The sequence below is a fragment of the Pseudophryne corroboree genome, chromosome 8 (genome assembly GCF_028390025.1).
Source record: "Pseudophryne corroboree isolate aPseCor3 chromosome 8, aPseCor3.hap2, whole genome shotgun sequence".
Taxonomy (NCBI): Eukaryota; Metazoa; Chordata; class Amphibia; order Anura; family Myobatrachidae; genus Pseudophryne; species Pseudophryne corroboree.
In genome coordinates, this window is record NC_086451.1 from 355,707,914 (window position 1) to 355,735,895 (window position 27,982).

Consider the following 27,982-nt stretch of genomic DNA (forward strand, 5'->3'; position numbering starts at 1 on the left):
CGCAGTGGCTCATGTAAACCGCCAAGGCGGCACAAGGAGCAGAGTGGCAATGGCGGAAGCCACCAGGATTCTTCGCTGGGCGGAAAATCATGTAAGCGCACTGTCAGCAGTGTTCATTCCGGGAGTGCACAACTGGGAAGCAGACTTCCTCAGCAGACACGACCTGCATCCAGGAGAGTGGGGACTTCATCAGGAAGTCTTCGCACAGATTGCACGTCAGTGGGGACTGCCCCAACAAAAAGCTACAGAGGTATTGCGCCAGATCAAAAGACCCTCAGGCGGTAGCAGTAGACGCCCTAGTGACACCGTGGGTGTTCCAGTCGGTCTATGTGTTTCCTCCTCTTCTTCTCATACCCAAGGTGTTGAGAATAATAAGAAAAAGAGGAGTGAGAACAATTCTCATTGTTCCAGATTGGCCACGAAGGACCTGGTATCCGTATCTGCTGGAAATGCTCACAGAAGTTCCGTGGCCTCTTCCTCTACGACAGGACCTGTTGCAACAGGGGCCCTGTCTGTTCCAAGACTTACTGCGGCTGCGTTTGACGGCATGGCGGTTGAACGCAGGATCCTAGCGGAAAAAGGCATTCCGGATGAGGTCATTCCTACGCTGATAAAGGCTAGGAAGGACGTGACAGCTAAACATTATCACCGTATATGGCGAAAATATGTTTCTTGGTGTGAGGCCAGGAATGCTCCTACGGAGGAATTCCATCTGGGCCGTTTCCTTCACTTCCTACAGACTGGAGTGAATTTGGGCCTAAAATTGGGCTCCATTAAGGTTCAGATTTCGGCCTTATCCATTTTCTTTCAAAAAGAATTGGCTTCTCTCACAGAAGTACAGACTTTTGTGAAGGGAGTGCTGCATATTCAGCTTCCTTTTATACCTCCGGTGGCGCCTTGGGACCTTAACGTGGTGTTGAGTTTCCTTAAGTCGCACTGGTTTGAACCACTTCAAACGGTGGAGTTAAAATATCTCACTTGGAAGGTGGTCATGTTATTAGCCTTGGCTTCGGCTAGGCGAGTGTCGGAATTGGCGGCTTTGTCTCATAAAAGACCCTATCTGGTTTTCCATATGGATAGAGCGGAATTGCGGACCCGTCCTCAATTCTTGCCTAAAGTGGTGTCATCTTTTCATATGAACCAACCTATTGTGGTGCCTGTGGCTACGCGAGACTTGGAGGATTCCGAGTCCCTTGATGTAGTCAGGGATTTGAAAATTTACGTGGCCAGAACTGCTAGAGTCAGAAAAACAGAAGCACTGTTTGTCCTATATGCAGCCAACAAGGTTGGCGCCCCTGCTTCGAAGCAGACTATTGCTCGCTGGATCTGTAACACGATTCAGCAGGCGCATTCTACGGCTGGATTGCCGTTACCAAAATCGGTCAGGGCCCACTCCACTAGGAAGGTGGGCTCATCTTGGGCGGCTGCCCGAGGGGTCTCGGCACTACAACTATGCCGAGCTGCTACTTGGTCGGGTTCAAACACCTTTGCAAAATTCTATAAGTTTGATACCCTGGCTGAGGAGGACCTCCTGTTTGCTCAATCGGTGCTGCAGAGTCATCCGCACTCTCCCGCCCGTTTGGGAGCTTTGGTATAATCCCCATGGTCCTTACGGAGTCCCTAGCATCCTCTAGGACGTAAGAGAAAATAAGATTTTAAACCTACCGGTAAATCTTTTTCTCGTAGTCCGTAGAGGATGCTGGGCACCCGTCCCAAGTGCGGACTACTTCTGCAAGATTTGTATATAGTTTTGCTTACATAAGGGTTATGTTATAGTTTTCATCGGTCTGGGACTGATGCTATGTTGTTTTCATACTGTTAACTGGTTAGTATAGCACAAGTTATACGGTGTGAATGGTGTGAGCCGGTATGAATCTTGCCCTTGGATTAACAAAAATCCTTTCCTCGTACTGTACGTCTCCTCTGGGCACAGTTTCTCTAACTGAGGTCTGGAGGAGGGGCATAGAGGGAGGAGCCAGTGCACACCCATACCTAAAGTCTTTCTTAGAGTGCCCATGTCTCTTGCGGAGCCCGTCTATCCCCATGGTCCTTACGGAGTCCCCAGCATCCTTTACGGACTACGAGAAAAAGATTTACTGGTAAGTTTAAAATCTTATTTTTTATGCAAATCTCCGGACCAAGTTGCTCAGACAACGGCAACAGTGAGTCTTTTGATGTAACAGCGTCAGCTCCTCCAATCTGCCTCAACCACAGGCAGTAAATGGTAAATGTAAAAGAGAAGAAAACAGAGGGGCACACTGTGAGATAAAAGCAACTTTACACTTCACTTTCTTAATATGGTCACATACATCAAAGATTAAAATATAAAGCTGCTTTTATCCCACAGAGTGTGCCCTCTGTTTTCTTCTCATATATATAAAAGCCACAAAGTTTGGGCAGGTGCACATTACATCTAGCAGGCAGATGATGTGTGCAACAGCAGTGAAGTAGTCAGGTTTTAAGACTCTGTGATAGTGTAGGACCTGCTTGAAGGTGGGGTACCTTGGCGATCGGTTTGCAGGCTTCCGTGCATTGGCCAAACCACTAACTAAACCCCCATCATTTATTTATGGAATTGTTGAGGATAAGTGAGCTTACTCTGGGGAGTGCTGGGTTTTCTGTTTGTATATATATATATATATATATATAGACACACACACACACACACACACACACAAAATGTAGTATAGGTGCTGCGCTTGTCCCTATATTAAACTGTAGAAAGAATCATAAATTTAAAACATACGCTTTACCACATAAAACTAAATGTTCACCAATTTAGTCCAACCATTGAAAATCACTGTGTGGGGGCACCAGAATCCACTTCAATATATTAGGACCGCCGCAGTCCTCTCAGAGTAAACCTGGATCCGTCAGGTGGTTATTTCTGTGAATAGAGAGAAGAGAAGTGGCGCTTCCGTTGTGCATAAACGTTTTAATTTGTGTCCATAGATGTATTTAGGACATAACAATAATCTCATAAGATTTTCATTTTTGTATTACCGCAGCACACAATTATCACATGCTGCTCACACTCTATAAAAATTAACGTTATATACATACACAAAACTAGTTCACAAAAGTAAGGGGTAAGAGTGATACAATGTACAGACATACTTTCAAAACATTGTAAACAATTGTAACAGTTTTTAGACAAGGGAATAGGGAAGTTAGTTAATATCCATTAAGACATACAAGTAACATACATAGTAACATAGTATCTGAGGTTGAAAAAAGACAATTGTCCATCGAGTTCAACCTATTTGTGGTGTCCTATGCATGATGATTTGACTAAAATTTCTGACTGATGCTGCTGTCAGCCATTGCATTTTATCCCTATTTATAGTAACTATAATGCATGACTATGCAACATACCCCTGGATATCCTTATCCAATAGGAATTTATCTAACCCATTCTTAAAGGTGTTGACAGATTCCGCCATTACAACTCCCTCGGGCAGGGAATTCCAAACACGTATTGTCCTTACCGTGAAAAAGCCTTTACGCCGTATTGTGCGGAATCTCCTCTCCTCTAACCTGAGCGAGTGTCCACGAGTCCTCTGTGTTGATCTAACCAAAAACAGGTCCCGCGCAAGCTCTGTGTATTGTCCCCTTATATATTTGTAGATGTTGATCATATCCCCTCTTAGTCTCCGCTTTTCCAATGTAAACATGCCTAGTCTTTCAAGCCTTTCCTTGTATTCCATCGTCTCCATGCCCTTAATTAGTTTGGTCGCCCTCCTCTGTACCTTTTCAAGCTCCAGGATATCCTTTTTGTAGTACGGTGCCCAGAATTGTACACAGTATTCAAGGTGTGGCCTCACTAGTGATTTATATAACGGGAGTATAATACTCTCGTCCCTAGCATCAATACCCCGTTTTATGCATGCTAATATCTTATTAGCCTTCTTTGCTGCAGTCCTACTTTGGGTACTACTGCTTAGCTTGCTATCTATGAGGACACCTAAGTCCTTTTCCAGTACAGAATTCCCTAATTTCTCTGACGTCCTAAGTGGATGCTGGGGACTCCGTCAGGACCATGGGGTTTAGCGGCTCCGCAGGAGACAGGGCACAAAAGTAAAAGCTTTAGGATCAGGTGGTGTGCACTGGCTCCTCCCCCTATGACCCTCCTCCAAGCCTCAGTTAGATTTTTGTGCCTGGCCGAGAAGGGTGCAATCTAGGTGGCTCTCCTAAAGAGCTGCTTAGAGTAAAAGTTTGTTAGGTTTTTTATTTTCAGTGAGTCCTGCTGGCAACAGGCTCACTGCTACGAGGGACTTAGGGGAGAGAAGTGAACTCACCTGCGTGCAGGATGGATTGGCTTCTTAGGCTACTGGACACCATTAGCTCCAGAGGGAGTCGGAACACAGGTCTCACCCTGGGGTTCGTCCCGGAGCCGCGCCGCCGCCCCCCTTGCAAATGCCGAAAAGTGAAGGTCCAGAAACGGCGGCAGAAGACTCTTCAGTCTTCATAAGGTAGCGCACAGCACTGCAGCTGTGCGCCATTGTTGTCAGCACACTTCATAGCAGCGGTCACTGAGGGTGCAGGGCGCTGGGGGGGGGCGCCCTGGGCAGCAATGATAGTACCTTATTCTGGCTAAAAATACATCACATATAGCCCCTGGGGGCTATATGGATGTATTTAACCCCTGCCAGGTCTCAGAAAAACGGGAGAAGAAGCCAGCCGAAAAGGGGACGGGGCCTATTCTCCTCAGCACACAGCGCCATTTTCCCTCACAGAAATGCTGGTGGGAAGGCTCCCAGGCTCTCCCCTGCACTGCACTACAGAAACAGGGTTAAAACAGAGAGGGGGGGCACTTAGTTGGCGATATGTATATATATATATTAAAATGCTATAAGGGAAAAACACTTATATAAAGGTTGTCCCTGTATAATTATAGCGTTTTTGGTGTGTGCTGGCAAACTCTCCCTCTGTCTCCCCAAAGGGCTAGTGGGGTCCTGTCCTCTATCAGAGCATTCCCTGTATGTGTGCTGTGTGTCGGTACGTGTGTGTCGACATGTATGAGGACGATGTTGGTGAGGAGGCGGAGCAATTGCCTGAAATGGTGATGTCACTCTCTAGGGAGTCGACACCGGAATGGATGGCTTATTTAAGGAATTACGTGATAATGTCAACACGCTGCAAGGTCGGTTGACGACATGAGACGGCCGGCAAACAAATTAGTACCTGTCCAGGCGTCTCAAACACCGTCAGGGGCTGTAAAACGCTCATTTACCTCAGTCGGTCGACACAGACACAGACACGGACACTGACTCCAGTGTCGACGGTGAAGAAACAAACGTATTTTCCTTTAGGGCCACACGTTACATGTTAAGGGCAATGAAGGAGGTGTTACATATTTCTGATACTACAAGTACCACAAGAAGGGTATTATGTGGGGTGTGAAAAAACTACCTGTAGTTTTTCCTGAATCAGATAAATTAAATGAAGTGTGTGATGATGCGTGGGTTTCCCCCGATAGAAAATTATTGGCGGTATACCCTTTCCCGCCAGAAGTTAGGGCGCGTTGGGAAACACCCTTTAGGGTGGATAAGGCGCTCACACGCTTATCAAAACAAGTGGCGGTACCGTCCCCAGATAGGGCCGCCCTCAAGGAGCCAGCTGAGAGGCTGGAAAATATCCTAAAAAGGTATATACACACATACTGGTGTTATACTGCGACCAGCGATCGCCTCAGCCTGGATGTGCAGCGCTGGGGTGGCTTGGTCGGATTCCCTGACTGAAAATATTGATACCCTTGACAGGGACAGTATTTTATTGACTATAGAGCATTTAAAGGATGCATTTCTATATATGCGAGATGCACAGAGGGATATTTGCACTCTGGCATCAAGAGTAAGTGCGATGTCCATATCTGCCAGAAGATGTTTATGGACACGACAGTGGTCAGGTGATGCAGATTCCAAACGGCACATGGAAGTATTGCCGTATAAAGGGGAGGAGTTATTTGGGGTCGGTCCATCGGACCTGGTGGCCTCGGCAACAGCTGGAAAATCCACCTTTTTTACCCCAAATCACATCTCAGCAGAAAAAGACACCGTCTTTTCAGCCTCAGTCCTTTTGTCCCCATAAGGACAAGCGGGCAAAAGGCCAGTCATATCTGCCCAGGGATAGAGGAAAGGGAAGAAGACTGCAGCAGGCAGCCCATTCCCAGGAACAGAAGCCCTCCACAGCTTCTGCCAAGTCCTCAGCATGACGCTGGGGCCGTACAAGCGGACTCAAGTGCGGTGGGGGGTCGTCTCAAGAGTTTCAGCGCGTAGTGGGCTCACTCGCAAGTGGACCCCTGGATCCTACAAGTAGTATCCCAGGGGTACAGACTGGAGATTCGAGACGTCTCCCCCTCGCAGGCTCCTGATGTCTGCTTTACCAACGTCTTCCTCCGACAGGGAGGCAGTATTGGAAACAATTCACAAGCTGTATTCCCAGCAGGTGATAATCAAAGTACCCCTCCTACAACAAGGAAAGGGGTATTATTCCACACTATATTGTGGTACTGAAGCCAGACGGCTCGGTGAGACCTATTCTAAATGGGAAATCTTTGAACACTTACATACAAAGGTTCAAATCAAGATGGAGTCACTCAGAGCAGTGATAGCGAACCAGGAAGAAGGGGACTATATGGTGTCCCTGGACATCAAGGATGCTTACCTCCATGTCCCAAATTGCCCTTCTCACCAAGGGTACCTCAGGTTCGTGGTACGGAACTGTCACTATCAGTTTCAGACGCTGCCGTTTGGATTGTCCACGGCACCCCGGGTCTTTACCAAAGTAATGGCCGAAATTATGATTCTTCTTCAAAGAAAAGGCGTCTTTATTATCCCTTACTTGGACGATCTCCTGATAAGGACAAGGTCCAGAGAACAGTTGGAAGTCGGAGTAGCACTATCTCAAGTAGTTCTACGACAGCACGGGTGGATTCTAAATATCCAAAATCGCAGCCGTTTCCGACGACACGTCTGCTGTTCCTAGGGATGGTTCTGGACACAGTCCAAAAAAAAAGGGTGTTTCTCCCGGAGGAGAAAGCCAGGGAGTTATCCGAGCTAGTCAGGAACCTCCTAAAACCAGGAAAAGTGTCAGTGCATCATTGCACAAGAGTCCTGGGAAAAATGGTGGCTTATTACGAAGCGATTCCATTCGGCAGATTCCACGCAAGAACTTTTCAGTGGGATCTGCTGGACAAATGGTCCGGATCGCATTTTCAGATGCACCAGCGGATAACCCTATCTCCAAGGACAAGGGTGTCTCTCCTGTGGTGGTTACAGAGTGCTCATCTTCTAGAGGGCCGCAGATTCGGCATTCAGGATTGGATGCTGGTGACCACGGAGGCCAGCCTGAGAGGCTGGGGAGCAGTCACACAGGGAAAACATTTCCAGGGAGTGTGATCAAGTCTGGAGATTTTTCTCCACATAAATATACTGGAGCTAAGGGCAATTTACAATGCTCTAAGCTTAGCAAGACCTCTGCTTCAAGGTCAGCCGGTATTGATCCAGTGGGACAACATCACGGCAGTCGCCCACGTAAACAGACAGGGCGGCACAAGAAGCAGGAGGGCAATGGCAGAAACTGCAAGGATTTTTCGCTGGGCGGAAAATCATGTGATAGCACTGTCAGCAGTGTTCATTCAGGGAGTGGACAACTGGGAAGCAGACTTCCTCAGCAGGCACAACCTCCACCCGGGAGAGTGGGGACTTCATCGGGAAGTCTTCCACATGATTGTGAACCGTTGGAAAAGACCAAAGGTGGACATGATGGCGTCCCGCCTGAACAAAAAACTGGACAAGTATTGCGCCAGGTCAAAAGACCCTCAGGCAATAGCTGTGGACGTTCTGGTAACACCGTGGGTGTACCAGTCGGTGTATGTCTTCCCTCCTCTGCTTCTCATACCCAAGGTATTGAGAATTATAAGACGTAGAGGAGTAAGAACTATACTCGTGGCTCCGGATTGGCCAAGAAGGACTTGGTACCCGGAACTTCAAGAGATGCTCACAGAGGACTCATGGCCTCTGCCGCTAAGAAGGGACTTGCTTCAGCAAATACCATGTCTGTTCCAAGACTTACCGCGGCTGCGTTTGACGGCATGGCGGTTGAACGCCGGATCCTAAGGGAAAAAGGCATTCCGGAAGAGGTCATTCCTACCCTGGTCAAAGCCAGGAAGGAGGTGACCGCACAACATTATCACCACATGTGGCGAAAATATGTTGCGTGGTGTGAGGCCAGGAAGGCCCCATGAAGAAATTTCAACTCGGTCGTTTCCTGCATTTCCTGCAAACAGGAGTGTCTATGGGCCTCAAATTGGGGTCCATTAAGGTTCAAATTTCGGCCCTGTCGATTTTCTTCCAGAAAGAATTGGCTTCAGTTCCTGAAGTCCAGAAGTTTGTCAAGGGAGTACTGCATATACAACCCCCTTTTGTGCCTCCAGTGGCACTGTGGGATCTCAACGTAGTTCTGGGATTCCTAAAATCACATTGGTTTAAACCGCTCAAATCTGTGGATTTGAAATATCTCACAGGGAAAGTGACCATGCTGTTGGCCCTGGCCTCGGCCAGGCGAGTGTCAGAATTGGCGGCGTTTGTCTTAAAAAAAGCCATATCTGATTGTCCATTCGGACAGGGCAGAGCTGCGGACTCATCCCCAGTTTCTCCCTAAGGTGGTGTCAGTGTTTCACCCGAACCAGCTTATTGTGGTACCTGCGGCTACTAGGGACTTGGAGGACTCCAAGTTGCTAGATGTTGTCAGGGCCCTGAAAATATAGTTTCCAGGACGGCTGGAGTCAGGAAAACTGACTTGCTGTTATCCTGTATGCACCCAACAAACTGGGTGCTCTTGCTTCTAAGCAGACAATTCAGCTTGCACATTCTGTGGCAGGCCTGCCACAGCCAAAATATGTAAATGCCCATTCCACAAGGAAGGTGGGCTCATCTTGGGCGGCTGCCCGAGGGGTCTCGGCTTTACAACTTTGCCGAGCTGATACTTGGTCAGGGGCACACCCTGACTGAGGAGGACCTGGAGTTCTCTCATTCGGTGCTGCAGAGTCATCCGCACTCTCCCGCCCGTTTGGGAGCTTTGGTATAATCCCCATGGTCCTGACGGAGTCCCCAGCATCCACTTAGGACGTCAGAGAAAATAAGAATTTACTTACCGATAATTCTATTTCTCGTAGTCCGTAGTGGATGCTGGGCGCCCATCCCAAGTGCGGATTGTCTGCAATACTTGTACATAGTTATTGTTACAAAAATCGGGTTATTATTGTTGTGAGCCATCTTTTCAGATGCTCCGCTGTTATCATGCTGTTAACTGGGTTCAGATCACAGGTTGTACAGTGTGATTGGTGTGGCTGGTATGAGTCTTACCCGGGATTCAAAATCCTTCCTTATTGTGTACGCTCGTCCGGGCACAGTATCCTAACTGAGGCTTGGAGGAGGGTCATAGGGGGAGGAGCCAGTGCACACCACCTGATCCTAAAGCTTTTACTTTTGTGCCCTGTCTCCTGCGGAGCCGCTAAACCCCATGGTCCTGACGGAATCCCCAGCATCCACTACGGACTACGAGAAATAGAATTATCGGTAAGTAAATTCTTATTTTTACCCCATTTAGTAGGTAGGTGTAATTTTTGTTCTTGTTACCACAGTGCATTACCTTACACTTGTCTGTGTTGAAGCGCATTCTCCATTTGGCTGCCCATGCTTCTAATTTAACTAAGTCATTCTGAAGAGACTCGGCATCCTCCTCTGTATTTATAGCCTTACACAATTTGGTATCATCTGCAAAAATTGACACCATGCTCTCTAGACCTTCTGTTAGGTCGTTAATGAAAATATTGAACAATAGCGGTCCTAATACTGAGCCTTGCGGCACACCACTTAGCACTTCAGTCCAAGTTGAAAAAGATCCATTAACCACAACGCGCTGCTTCCTATTATCTAACCAGTTTTTGACCCAAGTGCATATTGTGCTTCCTAGCCCTGATTCTTGTAGCTTGTAGATAAGTCTCATGTGTGGTACAGTATCGAACGCTTTGGCAAAGTCTAAAAAGATTACATCCACGTCTTTACCCTGATCTAGGTTTGCGCTTACTGTTTCATAAAAGCCAAGTAAGTTGGTTTGACAGGATCTGTCCTTCATAAACCCATGTTGATTCCTTTTAATTACCTTATTGGTTTCAAGGAACTTCTGAATACTATCTCTTAGAATACCATCCAATACTTTCCCCACTATAGATGTAAGACTAACTGGTCTATAATTACCTGGTTCAGCTTTACTTCCCTTTTTGAATATAGGCACTACTTCCGCTATACGCCAGTCTTTGGGAACCATACCTGATATAACTGAATCCTCAAAGATCAAAGATAGCGGTTTTGCCAGTTCAGAGTGAAGCTCCATTAGAACCCTTGGATGAATACCATCGGGCCCTGGTGATTTATTAATCTTTAAATGTTTTAATCGGTCACAGACTACTTCCTCGCTTAAATAAGTACCTATCAGTGTGATATTCTCATTATTGAGATTGTGTGTCAGTCCCTGAATTGGGTCCTCTCTAGTGAATACTGTAGAAAAAAACTCATTTAGTGTGTCCGCTATGTCATTATCATTTTTGCTTAAGACTCCCAACTTGTCTTTTAAAGGGCCTATACTCTCCTTTTTTAATCTCTTGCTATTAATGTATTTAGATAATTTTTTGGGATTCGCTTTGCTTTCCTTTGCTACTAGTTTTTCAGTTTCTACTTTAGCAGCTCTTATTTCCTTTTTGCAATTTTTGTTACATTCCTTATAGTGCTGAAATGACTCTGCTTCCCCGTCAGATTTGTATTTTTTAAATGCTCGCCTTTTCTTGCCCATAAGTTCCTTAATCTTTTTGTTAAGCCACATCGGTTTATGATTTTTATTCCCTTTTTTGCTACTCATAGGAATATATTTGAGTGTATTTTTAGCTAGCAGGAATTTTAGTACCTCCCATTTCTCCGTAGTATTTTTTCCTAAAAACAAACCTTCCCATTCAATATCCCTGAAAAATACCCTCATCTTTTCAAAATTTGCTTTGCTAAAGTTTAAAGTCCTAGTTGAGCCAGTATAGGGCTGTTTGTAGAAACTGATATTGAATGTGACCATATTGTGGTCGCTGTTTCCTATGGGTTCCCCTACTATAATACCCGATACCAAATCCTGATTGTTAGTTAATACCAGGTCTAAGATTGCATTGTACCTAGTTGGTTCCTCAATTAGTTGGACTAAGTAGTTATCATTTAGTGTGTTTAAAAACATATTGCCCCTAGCAGTAATTAACAACCCTTTAATACTAATATATTCTCCTTGAACATCACAAAGCTCAGCCCTCTGATGAAGTCTGTTGATGAAACGCATTAGGGCAGTGCTCTGTGACGTCATCACACCTGGCTTCCGAGTGTCTCGGCTTCAGCGGTATTCATAAACCGGCCTGCGGCAGGATTTCTGGAGTTCGATATCCCCCTAGAACAGCAGTACCGGTTTGCCAGTGGGAATCTGTTTTAGATTATGTGGTAACCAGCCCACACTGGTTACATTTTGGTATGGGCATCTTACTATATATCTGCAGTACCTTAAGTGGGTTTTTAAAAAATAAAATGTTTATGCACTATGGAACCGCCCCTTCTCTTCTCTCTATTCACACATATATACAGTATATACAGTCCATGTGTCCGTCCCTCCACAGTAAATGTCAATAGGCTGGGTGCCTGCATCCAGTAATGGGGATGCAGCACTCCTACCTCTCAAATAAATGACTTACACGTACAGCAGCATACAGCAACATTTCAGTGTCTTCATATATATATACGTATAGATGAAGAATGTCCGGCACTCCAGAAAAATATGTATAGCTGCGCCCAGTGCCCTCTCTTGCCGATGTGGTACATAGATGAAGATAAGGTGCGGCACTCAAGGCTTAACTCTCACAGTTTAAAAAACAGACATGACCCGTATGTTAGATCAACGTTTCAATTTAGAGAAAATTGTCATCAGGGTATCCTGACAACAATTTTCACTAAATTGAAACGTTGCTCTAACATACGAACCATGTCCGTTTTTTACACTGTGAGAGTTAAGTCTTCAGTGCCGCACCTTATCTTTGTGTATATATATATATAGACATATAGGTTCGTAATGTATTACCGGCGGATGGGTTACTAGCTGTCAATAACCCAACAGTGGCATCCCACCCACCAGAATGCCGGCAGCGAGGCGAGCGCTAAGATTCCTCTTGTGAGCTGCGCTCACCACAGGATCTATTGCCACTCAGAGCTATTCCCACATGTGGACACCTATTGTTGGCTGTCGTTATTCTGTATGCCAGGATGCCAACCGCCGTCAAATTGACTGCATCTCATATATATACTGTAGATAGATAGATAGATAGATAGATAGATAGATAGATAGATAGATAGATAGATAGATAGATAGATAGACAGAGGCATGGGGTGGATGGAGTGTCACCATTGTTACCAACTGAGCTTATGCTTAATATGATAGTCATGATTTGCAGGGTGATAGTGTATGTGAGAGCCATGAGAATTGTATAAGAATTGCAGGGTTGCTGTCATTACAGTAGAAAAGGCTTTAGCAGCAGGAGCCACCTTTACCTTTTTTTACCTTTATTATGCTCTATCACATTTGCATTCTTCCAACATTGAGGCTATTCACAACGCAGGTCATGTAGACATATTTGAAAATGCTAAATAACTTATGTTCCAAAGTATGTATATTAAATACATGCTATATGTATATATTTAGATACAATGTCTTTGTTTTTCTAGATTTCATCTTTATATCCTCTGGAAGAAGCCATGGCGAATACATCAGGTTGCAGTATTGATGACTTTCGTAACCAAGTTTACTCTACGGCATACTCCATGTTTACCCTCTTTGGTCTTGTCGGGAACAGCTTTGCTTTGTTTGTTCTCCTAAAAACCTACAGCATGAGAACAGCTTTCCACATCTACATGCTGAACCTGGCCATCTCCGATTTGCTCTTCATCTGCACTCTCCCCCTGCGAGTGGTCTACTACGTCAGGAAAGGACAGTGGTTTTTTGGCGACTTCTTGTGCAGAATCAGCTCCTACGTCTTCTACGTCAACCTGTATTGCAGCATTTTCATTCTGACAGCGATGAGCTTCTCTCGCTTCCTGGCAATAGTCTTCCCAGTGAAAAACCTAAAGTTTGTGTCCATAAAGACAGCCAAATGGGTCTGTGTTGGAATATGGCTGTTTGTCACTCTGACAAGTTCACCTTTCCTTATGTCAGGTTCATACAAATATGGAAATACGACAAAGTGCTTTGAGCCCCCTCCTTCCAATAAAAGGAAGTTAATGGTGCTCATTCTCAACTATATCTCCCTGACCATTGGCTTCATCATTCCATTTCTCATCATACTGTTTTGCTATACTATGATAATAAGGACATTGCTGAAAAACTCTCTAAAGAAACAGCAGGCTTCCAGAAAGAAAGCAATCCGGATGATAATTATTGTAATGTCCGTGTTCTTTCTAAGTTTCATGCCCTATCACATCCAGCGGACAATACACCTTTATGCAGTTTCGAGTAAAAGTGATTGTAGTACGCAGGTCTGGGAGCAGAAGAAGGTTGTTATAACACTGGCCCTTGCAGCCTCTAACTGCTGCTTCGATCCCATGCTTTACTTCTTCTCAGGTGAAAACTTTCGAAGGAGACTTTCTACCTTTAGAAAACAGTCAGTTACAAGTATCTTCCAGGACGCGAAAAGGAAAAAGTCGGAAAGCTTACACGAGAAGTCTGAAGTAGTTCCTGCCCTGGAGAAACAGTACAGCGATGAAAGTTAGGTTGGCGCATGAACGTTACATTTGCAGATGTCCAGGTTGACAACTACTTCTATACAAATCAAATAAGGTTACGGAATGCACTCTCAGAGCTGAACAAATTGGCAAAAAGATCATAACCATTATGATAGCATTGCCCTATTGACTTAGTTTTCAAATCAATTTTAATTTGCCGCCCTGTCAACATGCTCAAAGAAAATTTTTTCGATAGATTATCAAAAAGATATCCTTGGAGTAGCCCACTCAACTGATTCAGTGCTGTAGCACCAGTTGATATTAAATATAAACCTGCATGCATTGAATCAATTAAGCTACGGGAGGATTTGTTTCATGGGTACAGGTCTAAATACATGGTACTGAGCCACCGAGCCTCAGGAGTGGGTTTACAGGAACCATCAAACAGTATGTGGGACGTTTTTGGCTGCATATTTCAAATGGAAAAATGTAGCACTAGCACCTTTCTTGTTCACTTAGCTAGAAAGTAGCAGTAACATACCTTAATGTGTTACATACTTCAGGGATAATTCAAAGGATAAACTGTGACAAACCTATGCTGATAATAGATTATTGTTGCTGCACATTTCTTTATTTGTTCTTCTTAGGACAAATATGCTACACAATATGTCATAGCTGCCGTGTATAAGCATATTGCACTGTTATATTTTGCAATCTCAGGATAAGTTGCATCCACTCCGCCTGGTGTGATAAATGCACCATATATGTTTTGGGAGTCTAGATAAATAATTAGGTATTTAATAGGAAAATGAATATGTCTAGCAAATGGAAGAAGGTCCAATGAAGGCTTGGAGTATGCAGCTAGAACCTTGGCACTAAACCAGTAAATTCCTAGAAGATACTGTAGCAGGATCTGGGTGGTGTTCCAGCTCTACTCCAACCTTTAGTTTCAAACTATGTTGGTTATGTTACCGCAAAGATAGGAAAACAAATATAATATAGACAAGGTGTAAATAAAACAAACATACACTCAATGTGATATACAGTATGTTCACAGTTTCTTAAGGTGTGTACACATGGTGATATCCTTGCTATGCCCGATTTTGACTATGCGATTTTGCTTGAACTCCCCCAGAGCCCAGATAGCACAGATAGTACAGATTTTGACTACCTATGCTTCAGATTTTGTTTATGTACGATTTTGACTAAGTGCCAATTTTGACTATACTTTATACTAGATAGCAGTGACGTGCGGTGGGGTGAGGCAGGTGAGGCAGAGCCTTTCCTGTCATACTAACGTCTGTGCTAGAGTTTATACTGTATAAAGTATATGAAAAATACAAAGAATATGTTAAAAATATCTTCTTTGTATTATTCTAATCATTTTTATAGTCAAATCTCTGAAATAAAAAGTCTATGGCAGGTGAGGCAGTGCCTCACCTGCTTACCTTTTAAGCCCATCTCTGATCAAAACCAACCAAATTTCCGGAGTTTATACCTTTGCACCTGTATATAATGCCCACATACACCATTTTGCTCATATATTGTGTGTATATCTGGCTTTGGTACTAACCAGTGCCTCCTGAGAAAATTACCTCTCCACATGTCCCTGCTAGATAGTACAGTAGATAGTCAAGATTGACTTGCCTGCACGGTCTGTCTAGCCTTACGATACCAACGCCATTTGAGCGCGCATCGGGATCAAATCTGTATCACAAGCTGCCTAACACCATGAGATATGCACTAACTTTCCTTAAGCTTTTGACTATATAGTCAAAATCTTACAGATTTATCTCACTGTGTGTACACACCTTAAGATGTAATCAAGCCTTGGTAATATTGCAGTTACCCGCCAGTTATTGTAGAATTCAACAATGTCTTATAGACCTTCTGGTGGGTTGTCCTCAGGATGCTCAAGGAGGGTTACAGAAAAAAAAACCAATATTGTGTCTACTATAGTGTATGGTGAATGCGATAAAATTAATCCTTCAGGATCAAACTCATCCTTTATCACTTTGGACATTCATTTATAACCTCTATGTCGGTGTTGTAGAAATGGAGTAAGGTCCTTTTATCTCATCACAGAGAGGTGTAAGGACATAAATAACTTAGAGTACTAGGGTCTATTTAGAAAAAGCGGTGTCTAATTAGGGGTAGTTGTCCCAATTTAAGAAAAGACTCCCTATATATAAAAATATATTCATATTTATTCAAAGCTAAAATGAACTTCAACATTAAAGCATAAAATAATTGCATTTGGCATATATGTAATATAGATATGGAATAATAGAGAAAAACAAATGCAGGGATGAATGGGAACAGGATAACCTCAAAATAGCTGCAACGCATTTCGCTGATCTCTGCCTCCTTAAGCAAGTGATAAGATTGTTCAGCAAAAATTAAAAAATATATTTATGAATGAGTATATTGAGGCATATTTCTGATTAATATACTGTATAGTCAAAAGAAAACTATAACTAAATCCCAATATAACTACTGACAGATCTGGAGAAAGAAGTACCTGAATCCATTGAAGTTGGTAAAATGTTGGGTATAGCTCGTCAGTGTTCAACAAGGGATTGTGTACAGTAAATGACCTGATGTGGGTCACTCAGGACTATTTACAGTATACAAGAATGTAGTTGTGTATGACTTTTTATTACCCACTCTAAGGGGGGAATTCAATGGCTAATTGATCCTCAGGGAGTAATTCAGTTATCCCCGATAGCCAACAGTTATCAGTTAGCCCCGAAAGCCAAAAAACAAAACACAATTATCAGAGATTTTGTTTCACCTGCCTTCGGGCAAGTGAAACAAAATCCCTGATAATTGTGTTTGGGTTTTTTTGCATCCCGCGATCATAAAAACACAGAGATTTGGGATAAGTTCCTGGATTCCTTTTTTTTGTATGCTAAAATAAGCATGTGAAAAAAGGGGGGTAATTGAACTGCCTAATAATGACCATCAGCCAAAAATTAAGAAAACCCCTTTTTTTTGTGTGAAAAAATACCAAATTAAATTGAATTCCCCTTTGAGAATGTTAGATGTTTGAGCTGATTTTACTGCAGTTTGCAATTTGTGATCCATGTTCTATTTGAAGTATCTATATAAAAACATCAAACAAGACAGAATACTGTTTACATTTTCTTTGTTGAAGGACATAGTTTCTCACACTTGAGGTTTCACAAGAAAATTGCAGCTTCCAGTAAACACAGCGTAACTACTATATAACACTGGACATTCCTTCCTTCTTATCTACAAATTAGCTTTTACCATAAATCATTTCCTGTACATTGTGAAAGTACAATTTGATGGATATGTGTTGACGCTGGTGATCTATGCTTTGAAATCTGAATTTCCATTATTCTAAAAAAAAAAATAACCCACAAACAAAACATTTGTTAAAACCTATAGTAAAGCCATCTACTAAATATCCTTATTTATAGCCTACTTTCCCCACCCACTGCTGGTGAAATTATGTAGTATGTAGTAATTGTGTGTGACAGTAAGTTCACCATCTCTAATTATATTTATACTGTAGCTCCCACCACTGACTGACTCCCCCTTGGTTTTGTACTGGGGAGTCTATTTAACCCATCTGTGAATGAAATTACACGAACAAAAAATATATATGTTAAAAATTGTACTGCTAAAAATAAGTATTTTAAAATGTAATCTAAAAAAAACATTCAAGATTAGCTTCATATTAAAGGGTGCATAATCAAGGTCCGACCATCAAAGTGGGAGACCCATAACATAATACACGAACATTCCTGGAGGGAATGAATGGACTCTCCAGACTAGCACATTCAGTGCTACACAATTACCAAAAATGTATTCAAAAAAATATAAATGAACATACCAGGTCCAAAAACACAAGACGTTTCGGTCCCAATTCCGCCAACTGGAGCAATAAGGTAGCAGTAAAGGAAAACACTGGGAATTTTTGTATATTAGCTTTATATTATATATAATGATTTTTGTGTGGTAGCTTGTTTTGTGGATATTAAAATGCTTTATTTACATATTTGGGTAGTTTGATGGAGACTAGCCTGGTGGATTATTAAGTATTCCGGCTTCAGGTCAGTAGTTTGGGGACAGCATAGCAATGCTCACTTGCTATAACTTTCCTTTTTATTTAATTTTTTTTGTTTTTATTTTCTTTTTAAAATGTAGTCAGAAAGGTCATTTATTGTTATGAAAAGTGGTGATAAAACACATTATTTTTTTGTCTTGTTGAGGCAGCATACTTCTTTTTTTATCCTAGTGAAATAATGATAAACTGGCACTTATGTGCACTAGGCAGAACCATACACTTAAGTTGGTCTAATACAATGTTTAAGTACAAAGCGCCAAGTTAAATTGATTTGTGTAAAGAAAGGGAACACATTCCATTGTTCGCACAGAAGGTATCGGGGGGTGTGGGGGGGGGAGGGGTGGAAACGTATTTATGTTTCACAATGATATTTATCACAAGCAATGCTGACCAGACTAGGGACAATTTCAGCAAATTAGGCTAATGTTGTACAGTATTGTATGGCTATAAGCTATTGGTATGTCCAAGTGTAATATAATAGCAATAGTCAGTTTATATACAAATTACATATGTTGAGTCTATTAGCAGATAGATGGTACTGTAGACGCCCTCTGCAACACTTCCAAAAGTCTACTAAACAGAAATAAGTAAATAGGTTGTGTCTTGCATGTGGCCCAATTCAAATTAAGGCACATGTATGAACAACATACAAGCTACTGTATGTATGACACATGCTGCAGTGTGAGAAAGATGGAATCTACATGCATAGTAGGTTTTATTAAGGGTATAGACCAGAAAGTTGTGGGTCCTAATTGAACATTTCGAAGGGGCACCCACCCCAGTGCTTCTAGGGGACACCTCTCTCTGCAGCAAATGTTCAATTGATGTCCACAGAAGTGTCTTAGTTAATGTTATGCCCCATAGTATTGCCCTAGTTCACATTACACCAAACAGTGCCTCCAGTTCACATTATGTCACATTGTAGTGCCCTCATTTCACAGTTTGTCACATTGTACAGTAGTTCCCTCATTTCACATTATGTCACATTGTAGTGTTGCCTGTACACATTATGCCACACAGTTCACATTATGGCATGCAATGTCCGCAGTTCACATTATGCCACAAAGTGTCCCCAGTACATATATTGCCAAATTGAAGTTCCCACCACTTCATATTATGGCACATTATAGTACACCAAATACAGATTATGCCATATTACAGTGCCCCAGGTTATTTTATACAACCTCAAAGTGCCCCCAGTTCATATTGTGCCACATTAGTTCATATTATGTAACTACATTCTGATGCAGGAAATTCCACTTTGAGTTTCGTAATTTCAGCACATTGCCTTTCCGGGACAGTCCTAATCTCGAGATCAAGCTCCACCCCCCACCCCTCCCAACTCAATACACAAAGGCTGTATTCATGAAGACGCCTATTTTATCACTGATTAGCTAAACTGTGCCTATGAGAATTGAATTGGTGGGTGGGAGATGGATCGAATCAGTATGGAGAGCGGGAGACAGAGACCATCAGCTATATGATGGCTAATGAGTCCCCTTTTCTCAGGCTAGGCAATGGGCTACACCAAATTGCTTAGCAGCCAATTATTTAAAACTTGGTAGACAACTACTGTGTATGACCTTGGTCCAGGGCTCCCTCAAGCCTCTTGTCCCCTTATCAAATGCACCACCTACACTGATATTTACAGCAGTAACCTGTAAAAAATAAGGTCCCAATGTCCCTTCACTCTTATAATTAATTTAAGACATACAGTAAAAATAACTAAGCAATATTTTAGAAGAATAAATTATAATTTGAATGTACAGTAAGAGCAGTTCCTGAAGTGATGGTAAAAGGGTCGTTAACAAAAATTCATGAAAGCGGTTTCTAAACTTTTTATATGCGAGTGGGGCACCAAGGAGAATTTTGTTGTTTATAGTGAGTTTATTATTGATATTAAAATATTAACGTCTATGACAGGGGTTCTCAAATGCGGTCCTCAAGGCACTTCAACGGTCCAGGTTCTAGGTATATCCATGGCTCAGTACAGATTGTTAAATCAAACTGACTGAGGTGCTAATTAAGTCATCTCTGGCCGAACATGGATAAACTTATAACCTGGACCATTGGGTGTCTTGAGGACCAAGTTTGAGAACCACTGGTGTATGATTGTACACAATCCTAGCCATTCCCATTTACATGTGAGATGTCACAGATATCCACATGCACAAATTGCTTAAGTCTAGGAGGTTTCATTAAACTGAATTTTCTTTGGGAAAAGGCTACAATTTATTTAACTTATTTAAATAATAGTTAAAAATGACAAAACCTGACACCCAAATGAAATTTTCATCTGAGATCTTCATATTGTTGATAGTCAAACAAGTCGTAGAATGTATTTGCTGGTATATGTCACTGCCGTACATGTTCTGTTACCAAACGTATTTACAGTATATGGTATTACAAAATCCTGTATTGTTAGTATGCTTATGGAGTCTGATTCATGTTTGTAGTGCTGGGTATACAGAGTCAGATAAAATGCCTGTCTGACTGACCGGCATTTTACCTGACCTTGCTAATTTCCGGGACATATCTCACAGTGTATGTCACGTGATATCATCGATCCGCCCAACGGGAAGGAGACATTTCCTCCCATGTGAAGGAACAGGGGAATATCTGTCGTCGACCATGGTGGGTCATACACTGCCCAATGTGGCTAACCAAGCACTTACAAAATATCAAATCAGAGGGACATGCTGGCCAATCCGGCATGCCTGACCAATCAATTTTTTGGGATCGCTCTCCCGCATACATGCTGAAATTATCTGGCCAATCTGCTAATATCCGGTGGATCGGCCAGATAATTCTAACTTGTATGCCCAGCATAAGCAGAGCAAAAAAGCACACAACCTGGGCAAAGCCATGTTGCACTGCAGGTGAGGCAGATGTGGTTTGGGGCTGGGTGACCAGCGGTGGGGATGCCGGTGGTCAGCATACCAGCCCTATGATCTCGGCCACAGAATGCCGGAAGGGGGAGGGGCGAGCGCAACAAAGCCCTTTGCAGGAATGGTGGCTCACTGCGTTCACCACAGGTTCTATTCCCACTCTATGGGTGTCGTGGACACCCATAGAGTGGAAATAGTCCCTGTTAGTCGGCATGCCGACTGTAGGGTTTTTGATCGCTCGGGACCCAGGTGTCGCCGGGATCCCGAGCGCAGGTCACATGACGGGATCCCGCAGATGTAACATGTGCCGGGAGATTTAGATTTGGTTGGGTCATATTGTTTCTGTACAGGGTAAATAATAGATACTTTTGCAAGTAGCCCACAAATGTTAGACAGCTTTATTTTTTACACTGCAATTAAGATTTCAGTTTAAACTCACCCCATCCAAATCTAAATCTCTCTGCACATGTTACATCTGCCACTTCTGTAGTGCAATATAGTTTTGCCCAGTTGTTTGCCTTTTTGCTTTGCTTACAAACATGAATCAGGTCCATTGAGTATGTGTCGAGAAAGACACAATGGTTGAACACAAAAAGGGTTTATTTAATACAGTAGTGTAAATGAACCAAATGTGGTATAATATGTAGCAACCAATAGCACAGACTGGTGTACTATTAGTTGAATGAATAATGTGGAGTACTATATAGTACATTTGTGTTATATACTGTATGCACAATAATATTGAACAGGATCTAAAGGCCAGTACTCACTGGCCGATGCGGGAGAGATGTGTGCTGAACGAACCGCTCAGCACACATCTCTCTCACCGCTCAGCACAGCGCAATGTGTGCTGAGCTTGTGGGGGGAGACGGGGGGGAGGGCGCTCATTTCACCCGCTGGGTGGCAGGCCAATCTAGCAGCAGCGATAGCGATGCGGGTGGCTGCGCATCGCTATCGCTGTAGGGGGTACACACGGAGTGATCAGTCTTAAAATCTAAGCAATCTAGTCAGATTGCTTAGATTTTAAGCAGTGATCGCTCCGTGAGTACCCCCCCCCCCCCCCCTTAAGGTATTTCCTGCCTTTGCTAAAAGATATACAAATATTGGCCCTCATTCCGAGTTGTTCGCTCGGTATTTTTCATCGCATCGCAGTGAAAATCCTCTTAGTACGCATGCGCAATGTTCGCACTGCGACTGCGCCAAGTAACTTTACTATGATGAAAGTATTTTTACTCACGGCTTTTTCTTCGCTCCGGCGATCGTAATGTGATTGACAGGAAATGGGTGTTACTGGACGGCGTTTCAGGGGCGTGTGGTTAAAAACGCTACCGTTTCCGGAAAAAACGCAGGAGTGGCCGGGGAAACGGTGGGAGTGCCTGGGCGAACGCTGGGTGTGTTTGTGACGTCAACCAGGAACGACAAGCACTGAAATGATCGCACAGGCAGAGTAAGTCTGGAGCTACTCTGAAACTGCTAAGTAGTTAGTAATCGCATTATTGCGAATACATCGGTCGCAATTTTAAGAAGCTAAGATTCACTCCCAGTAGGCGGCGGCTTAGCGTGTGTAACTCTGCTAAATTCGCCTTGCGACCGATCAACTCGGAATGAGGGCCATTATTTTTATATCTTAGTTTGTAGAATTCTTTTAAATTAAGTTATTTACAATAATGTAGGTTTTTAACAAAAAACGTTTGGCATGAACATAAAATAGGTATTCTATATTTGTAAAGGTCAGAGTACTGTGATTGTCGAATACAAATTAAAAACCAAAGTAAATGCTTATCTGTGGTGCGTAATACTGTTCACGTGAAACTGTTTTATTGTAAATAAGATATTCACTTTATATAACAAAAATAACATCTATATATATCTCGATAAATACTACTCCTGTGCATTATGCCATCTGAGGGTGTATTAAAGATTATTTATGTGAATATATATTGTGTGTTCTTATTTATGTTACTTCTTGCAGTGGCAGCACTAGGGCCGGTGACACCCGGAGCAGCCAGTAGTACCCCCCAGCCGAAAAAGGAACATGACCTCAGAAAAAAGGATGTTACCTCGTAACATAGTAACATAGTAATTGAGGTTGAATAGAGGCAAATTGCCCATCGTGTTCAACCTGTATTAAGTTGTGATGATTCTACATACTTGCTGACTAAGTTTTATGACTAGTTAGCTACTATAACTCATGTTATGCCCGAATTAACCACGTTGATATTTTAAGTATTATAACCTTGTATATCATTTTCATTCAGAAATGTATCCATTCCTTTTTTAAATCCAATTACAGAGTCTGCCATTACCACCTTCCCTGGCAGGGAATTCCACATCCTGATTGCCCTAACAGTGAAAAACCCTTTCCTCTGTTGCGTTCGGAACTTTCTCTCCTCCAGCCGCAACGAGTGCCCACGTGTCCTAAACTGTGTTCTTTTAATAAATAATGCCTCTGATAACTCTTTGTGATGTCCCTTTACATATCTGAAGATATTAATAATATCTCCTCTTAGGCGCCTCTTTTCTAGAGTATACATATTCAACCTAATAAGCCTTTCTTCATAATCCAGTCCCTCTAGGCCTATAATCAATTTAGTAATAATAATAATAATAATAATAATAATTTTATTTATATAGCGCTCTTTCTCCAACAGGACTCGCCTTTGAACCCTTTCGAGTTCACTGATGTCTTTTTTATACAATGGTGCCCAAAACTGAACACACTATTCCAGGTGCGGACATACCAATGCTTTATACAGTAGCAGGATTATATCCGAGTCCCTTGTCTCAATTCCCCTTTTTATGCACGCTAGCACCTTATTTGCCTTCTTTACTGCATTTTGACATTGTGTATGGTTATTAAGCCTATTATCAATGAATACCCCCAAGTCTGTTTCCAACTCTGATTCCCCCAGGCTTTCCCCATTTAATATGCAGGTTGCGAGTTTGTTTTTAGTCCCAAAATGCATAACCTTGCATTTGTCTGTATTGAACCTCATTTTCCATTTAGACGCCCAGAGTTCAAGTTTAGATAGATCATTCTGCAAGGACTCCACATCCAATTCTGAATTAATTACCTTACACAGTTTAGTATCATCGGCAAAGATTGACACTGTGCTTTCCAGGCCTATCTCTAGGCCATTGATAAAATGTTGAACAGTAGTGGTCCGAGTACGGACCCTTGTGGTATTCCGCTGACTACTGGGGACCAGGTTGAGGGCTTCCCGTTGACCACTACTCACTGTACCCTGCTATCCAACCAGTTGCTTATCCATGTGCAAATAGTTTTTCCTAGGCCAAGCTCCTTTAATTTGATCATCAGTCTCCTGTGAGGCACTGTATCAAAGGCTTTTGCAAAATCTAGGAAGACCACATCCACTGCTTTTCCTTGATCAAGATTATTGCTCACTTCCTCGTAGAAGCTAATTAAGTTAGTCTGACATGACCTGTCCCTCACAAACCCATGCTGGTTCTTGCTAATAATCCTAGCTGACTGTAGATACTCCTGTATGCTGTCCCTTAGAATTCCTTACAATATTTTCCTCACTATAGATGTCAAACTAACTGGTCTGTAGTTTCCCGGAAGATTTTTGGATCCCTTTTTAAATAATGGCACTACCTCAGCTATACGCTAATCCCTCGGTACCATGCCTGATCTAATTGAACTATTGAAAATCAAGTATAGGGGTCGTGCTAGTTGTGAACTAAGCTCGTGGGATTTTCCCTGCTGACATCACTATGGGGTGCGGCCTGGCAGGAATCCCACCACCCCAGTTATATCACTCCAGGGGAGCATGCCCAGCATCCACACAGGTGCTGGGCTGCCCCTGGTGATTAGTTCCTGAAAATCCGGGTCCTTTTCAGTTACAGGAGTCGGTTGCAGCTGTATAGTGACACACTGCAGCACCCGGTTCCTGTCACTGTGGAGGAGGCTCCTCCAGTTCCTGACACCATCATGTGCAACCTACCACCGTGCTTAGCATCTCTGTACAGTATTTTGTATTTGAGTATTAAATAGCACAAACAGCTTGTAGCGTATAGTGGTAAGTGTTATCTTTCTAAGTATAATGGGGAGAGCTAAAAGCTCCATCCTAAGTTCCTGGATGCCAAATCACTGTGCTTAGCGTCTCTGTACAGTGTATTGCATTTGAGTACTAAATAGCACGAACAGCTTGTAACATACAGCGGCAAGTGTTATCTTTCTAAGTATAATGGGGAGAGATTAAAGCTCCTCCCTAAGTTCCTGGATGCCAAATCACCATGCTTAGCATCTCTGTACAGTATTTTGCATTTGAGACTAAATAGCACGAACAGTTTGTAATGTACTCTGCTTTAAAGGCTACAGCGGCAAGTGTTATCTTTATAAGTATAATGGGGAGAGATAAAAGATCCTCCCTCAGTTCCTGGATGCCAAATCACCGTCCTTAGTATCTCTGTACAGTATTTTGCTGTAATGACTACAGCAGCAAGCGTTATCTTTATATGTATAATGGGGAGAAATTAAAGATCCTCCCTCTGTTCCTGGATGCCAAATTACCATGCTTAGCATCTCTGTACAGTATTTTGTATTTGAGTACTAAATAGCATGAACAGCTTGTAACGTACTCTGCTGTAATGGCAAAAAAATACACTCGCACTTTGGGAATCGAACCCGGGACTCTCAGCATGCGAGGCAGAAGACTTCACTGCTTGCCCATACAGCTTCATGGAAGATACACAAGCTCATGTGTAAAAGTACTGAAAGCAGCGATTCCTCCCAATTGGTGTTGGTTTATGCCGTTAAGACCACCTCCACCTACCCTCATCGCACTTCCCCCCTGGGAACCTGCACAGTTCATACAGTAGACAGGGAGGGAGATCAGGTTACAATAAATGTACAACACAATACTGTACTGTATATGAAAATCAGATAGAGAACTGCAGTTGCTTTGATAGATGTGTAAATGGTACAGTAGCAGTGATCCCTTCTCATAATGTACAACACAGATTCTCTAACGCCGACGATCTACAGTACTGTGTTGCTCGAACAGTTAGTTGCGTCGGAATACACTAATTTATATTAATTGGTATGTTTACGGGTCCTCATTGCTGCTGTGTATTTTATATAGCGGAATGAGTCGCTCCTGCAGATTTACCCTGATTTATGTAAAACCTGTGTGCACACTTCTATTGAATGTGAAGGTATATTAAAATAGATTTAAAAAATTTTAATAAAGTGAGTGTCAGAAAAAAAAAATACACTCACACTTTGGTAATCAAAACCAGGACTCTCAGCATGGGAGGCAGAAGACTTCACCGCTTGCACACGCTACTTTACAGAAAATATCCAAGCTCATGTGTAAAAGTACTGTCAGCAGCGATTCCTTCCCATTGGTGTTTGTTTATGCTTTTAAGGGACTTGGACACTCATAAGGTATAACATGGTATTTAGCCATCACCTCCCCCTACCCCCATCCCACTTCCCCCTTGGGAGCCTGCACAGTTCATACAGTAGACAGGGAGGGAGGGCAGGTTAGAATAAATGTACACCACAATACTGTACTGTATATGAAAATCAGATAGAGAACTGCAGTTGCTATGATACAGTAGATGTGTAAATGGTACAGTAGCAGTGATCCTTTCTCATAATGTACAACACAGATTGTCTAACGCCGACGATCTACAGTACTGTGTTGCTCGAACAGTTAGTTGGGGCAGAATACACTAATTTATATTAATTGGTATGTCTACGGGTCCTCATTGCCGCTGTGTATTTTAGATAACAGAATGAGTCGCTCCTGCAGATTTACCCTGATTTATGTAAAACCTGTGTGCACACTTCTATTGAATGTGAAGGTATATTACAATAGATTAAAAAAAATATTAGAAAGTGAGTGTCAGAAAAAAAAGACGAAAAACACTTGCATTTTGGGAATCAAAGCCGGGACTCTCAGCATGGGAGCGCCATGAAGCGGCATGGGCACCACTTGCCCATGCCGCTTCATGGATGATACACAAGCTCATGTATAAAAGTAATGTAAGCAGCGATTCCTTCCAATTGGTGTTTGTTTATGCCGTTAAGAGACTTGGACGCTCATATTGTACAAAACATGGTATTTAGCCACCACCTCCCCCTACCCCCATCCCACTTCCCACTTCCCCCTTCCCCCTTGGGAGCCTGCACAGTTCATACAGTAGACAGGGAGGGAGGGAAGGCAGGTTAGAATAAATGTACACCACAATACTGTGCTGTATATGAAAATCAGATAGAGAACTGCAGTTGCTATGATACAGTAGGTGTGTAAATGGTACAGTAGCAGTGATCCTTTCTCATAATGTACAACACAGATTCTCTAACGCCGACGATCTACAGTACTGTGTTGCTCGAACAGTTAGTTTCGTCAGAATACACTAATTTATATTAATTGGTATGTCTATGGGTCCTCATTGCCACTGTGTATTTTAGATAACAGAATGAGTCGCTCCTGCAGATTTACCCTGATTTATGTAAAACCTGTGTGCACACTTCTATTGAATGTGAAGGTATATTACAATAGATAAAAAAAATTATAAAGTGAGTGTCAGAAAAAAAAGAAAAACATTTGCACTTTGGGAATCAAACCCGGGACTCTCAGCATGGGAGGCAGAAGACTTCACTGCTTGCCTATGCCGCTTCATGGATGATACACAAGCTCATGTATAAAAGTAATGTAAACAGCGATTCCTTCCCATTGGTGTTTGTTTATGCCGTTAAGAGACTTGGACGCGCATATTGTACAAAACATGGTATTTAGCCACCACCTCCCCCTACCCCCATCCCACTCCCCCCTTCCCCCTTGGGAGCCTGCACAGTTAATACAGTAGACAGGGAGGGAGGGAAGGCAGGTTGGAATAAATGTACACCACAATACTGTACTGTGTATGAAAATCAGATAGAGAACTGCAGTTGCTATGATACAGTAGATGTGTAAATGGTACAGTAGCAGTGATCCTATCTCATAATGTACAACACAGATTCTCTAACGCCGACGATCTACAGTACTGTGTTGCTCAAACAGTTAGTTGCGGCAGAATACACAATTTATATTAATTGGTATGTCTATGGGTCCTTATTGCCACTGTGTATTTTAGATAACAGAATGAGTCGCTCCTGCAGATTTACCCTGATTTATGTAAAACCTGTGTGCACACTTCTATTGAATGTGAAGGTATATTACAATAGATAA

The 27,982-nt window shown here is 42.7% G+C and overlaps 1 protein-coding gene across 3 annotated transcripts in view; it reads left to right on the top strand.

The window, feature by feature from the left end:
- Positions 1 to 22,714, top strand: part of CYSLTR1 (cysteinyl leukotriene receptor 1) — a 189,466-nt gene extending 166,752 nt beyond the window's left edge. For all 3 annotated transcript variants that reach the window (XM_063937518.1, XM_063937519.1, XM_063937517.1), the window contains exon 3: positions 12,804 to 22,714. In XM_063937518.1, the coding sequence (XP_063793588.1) occupies positions 12,804 to 13,844 (1,041 nt within the window). In that variant the 3' untranslated portion in view covers positions 13,845 to 22,714. The remainder of the gene's footprint in view (positions 1 to 12,803) is intronic.
- The last annotated feature ends 5,268 nt before the right edge of the window (positions 22,715 to 27,982 follow it).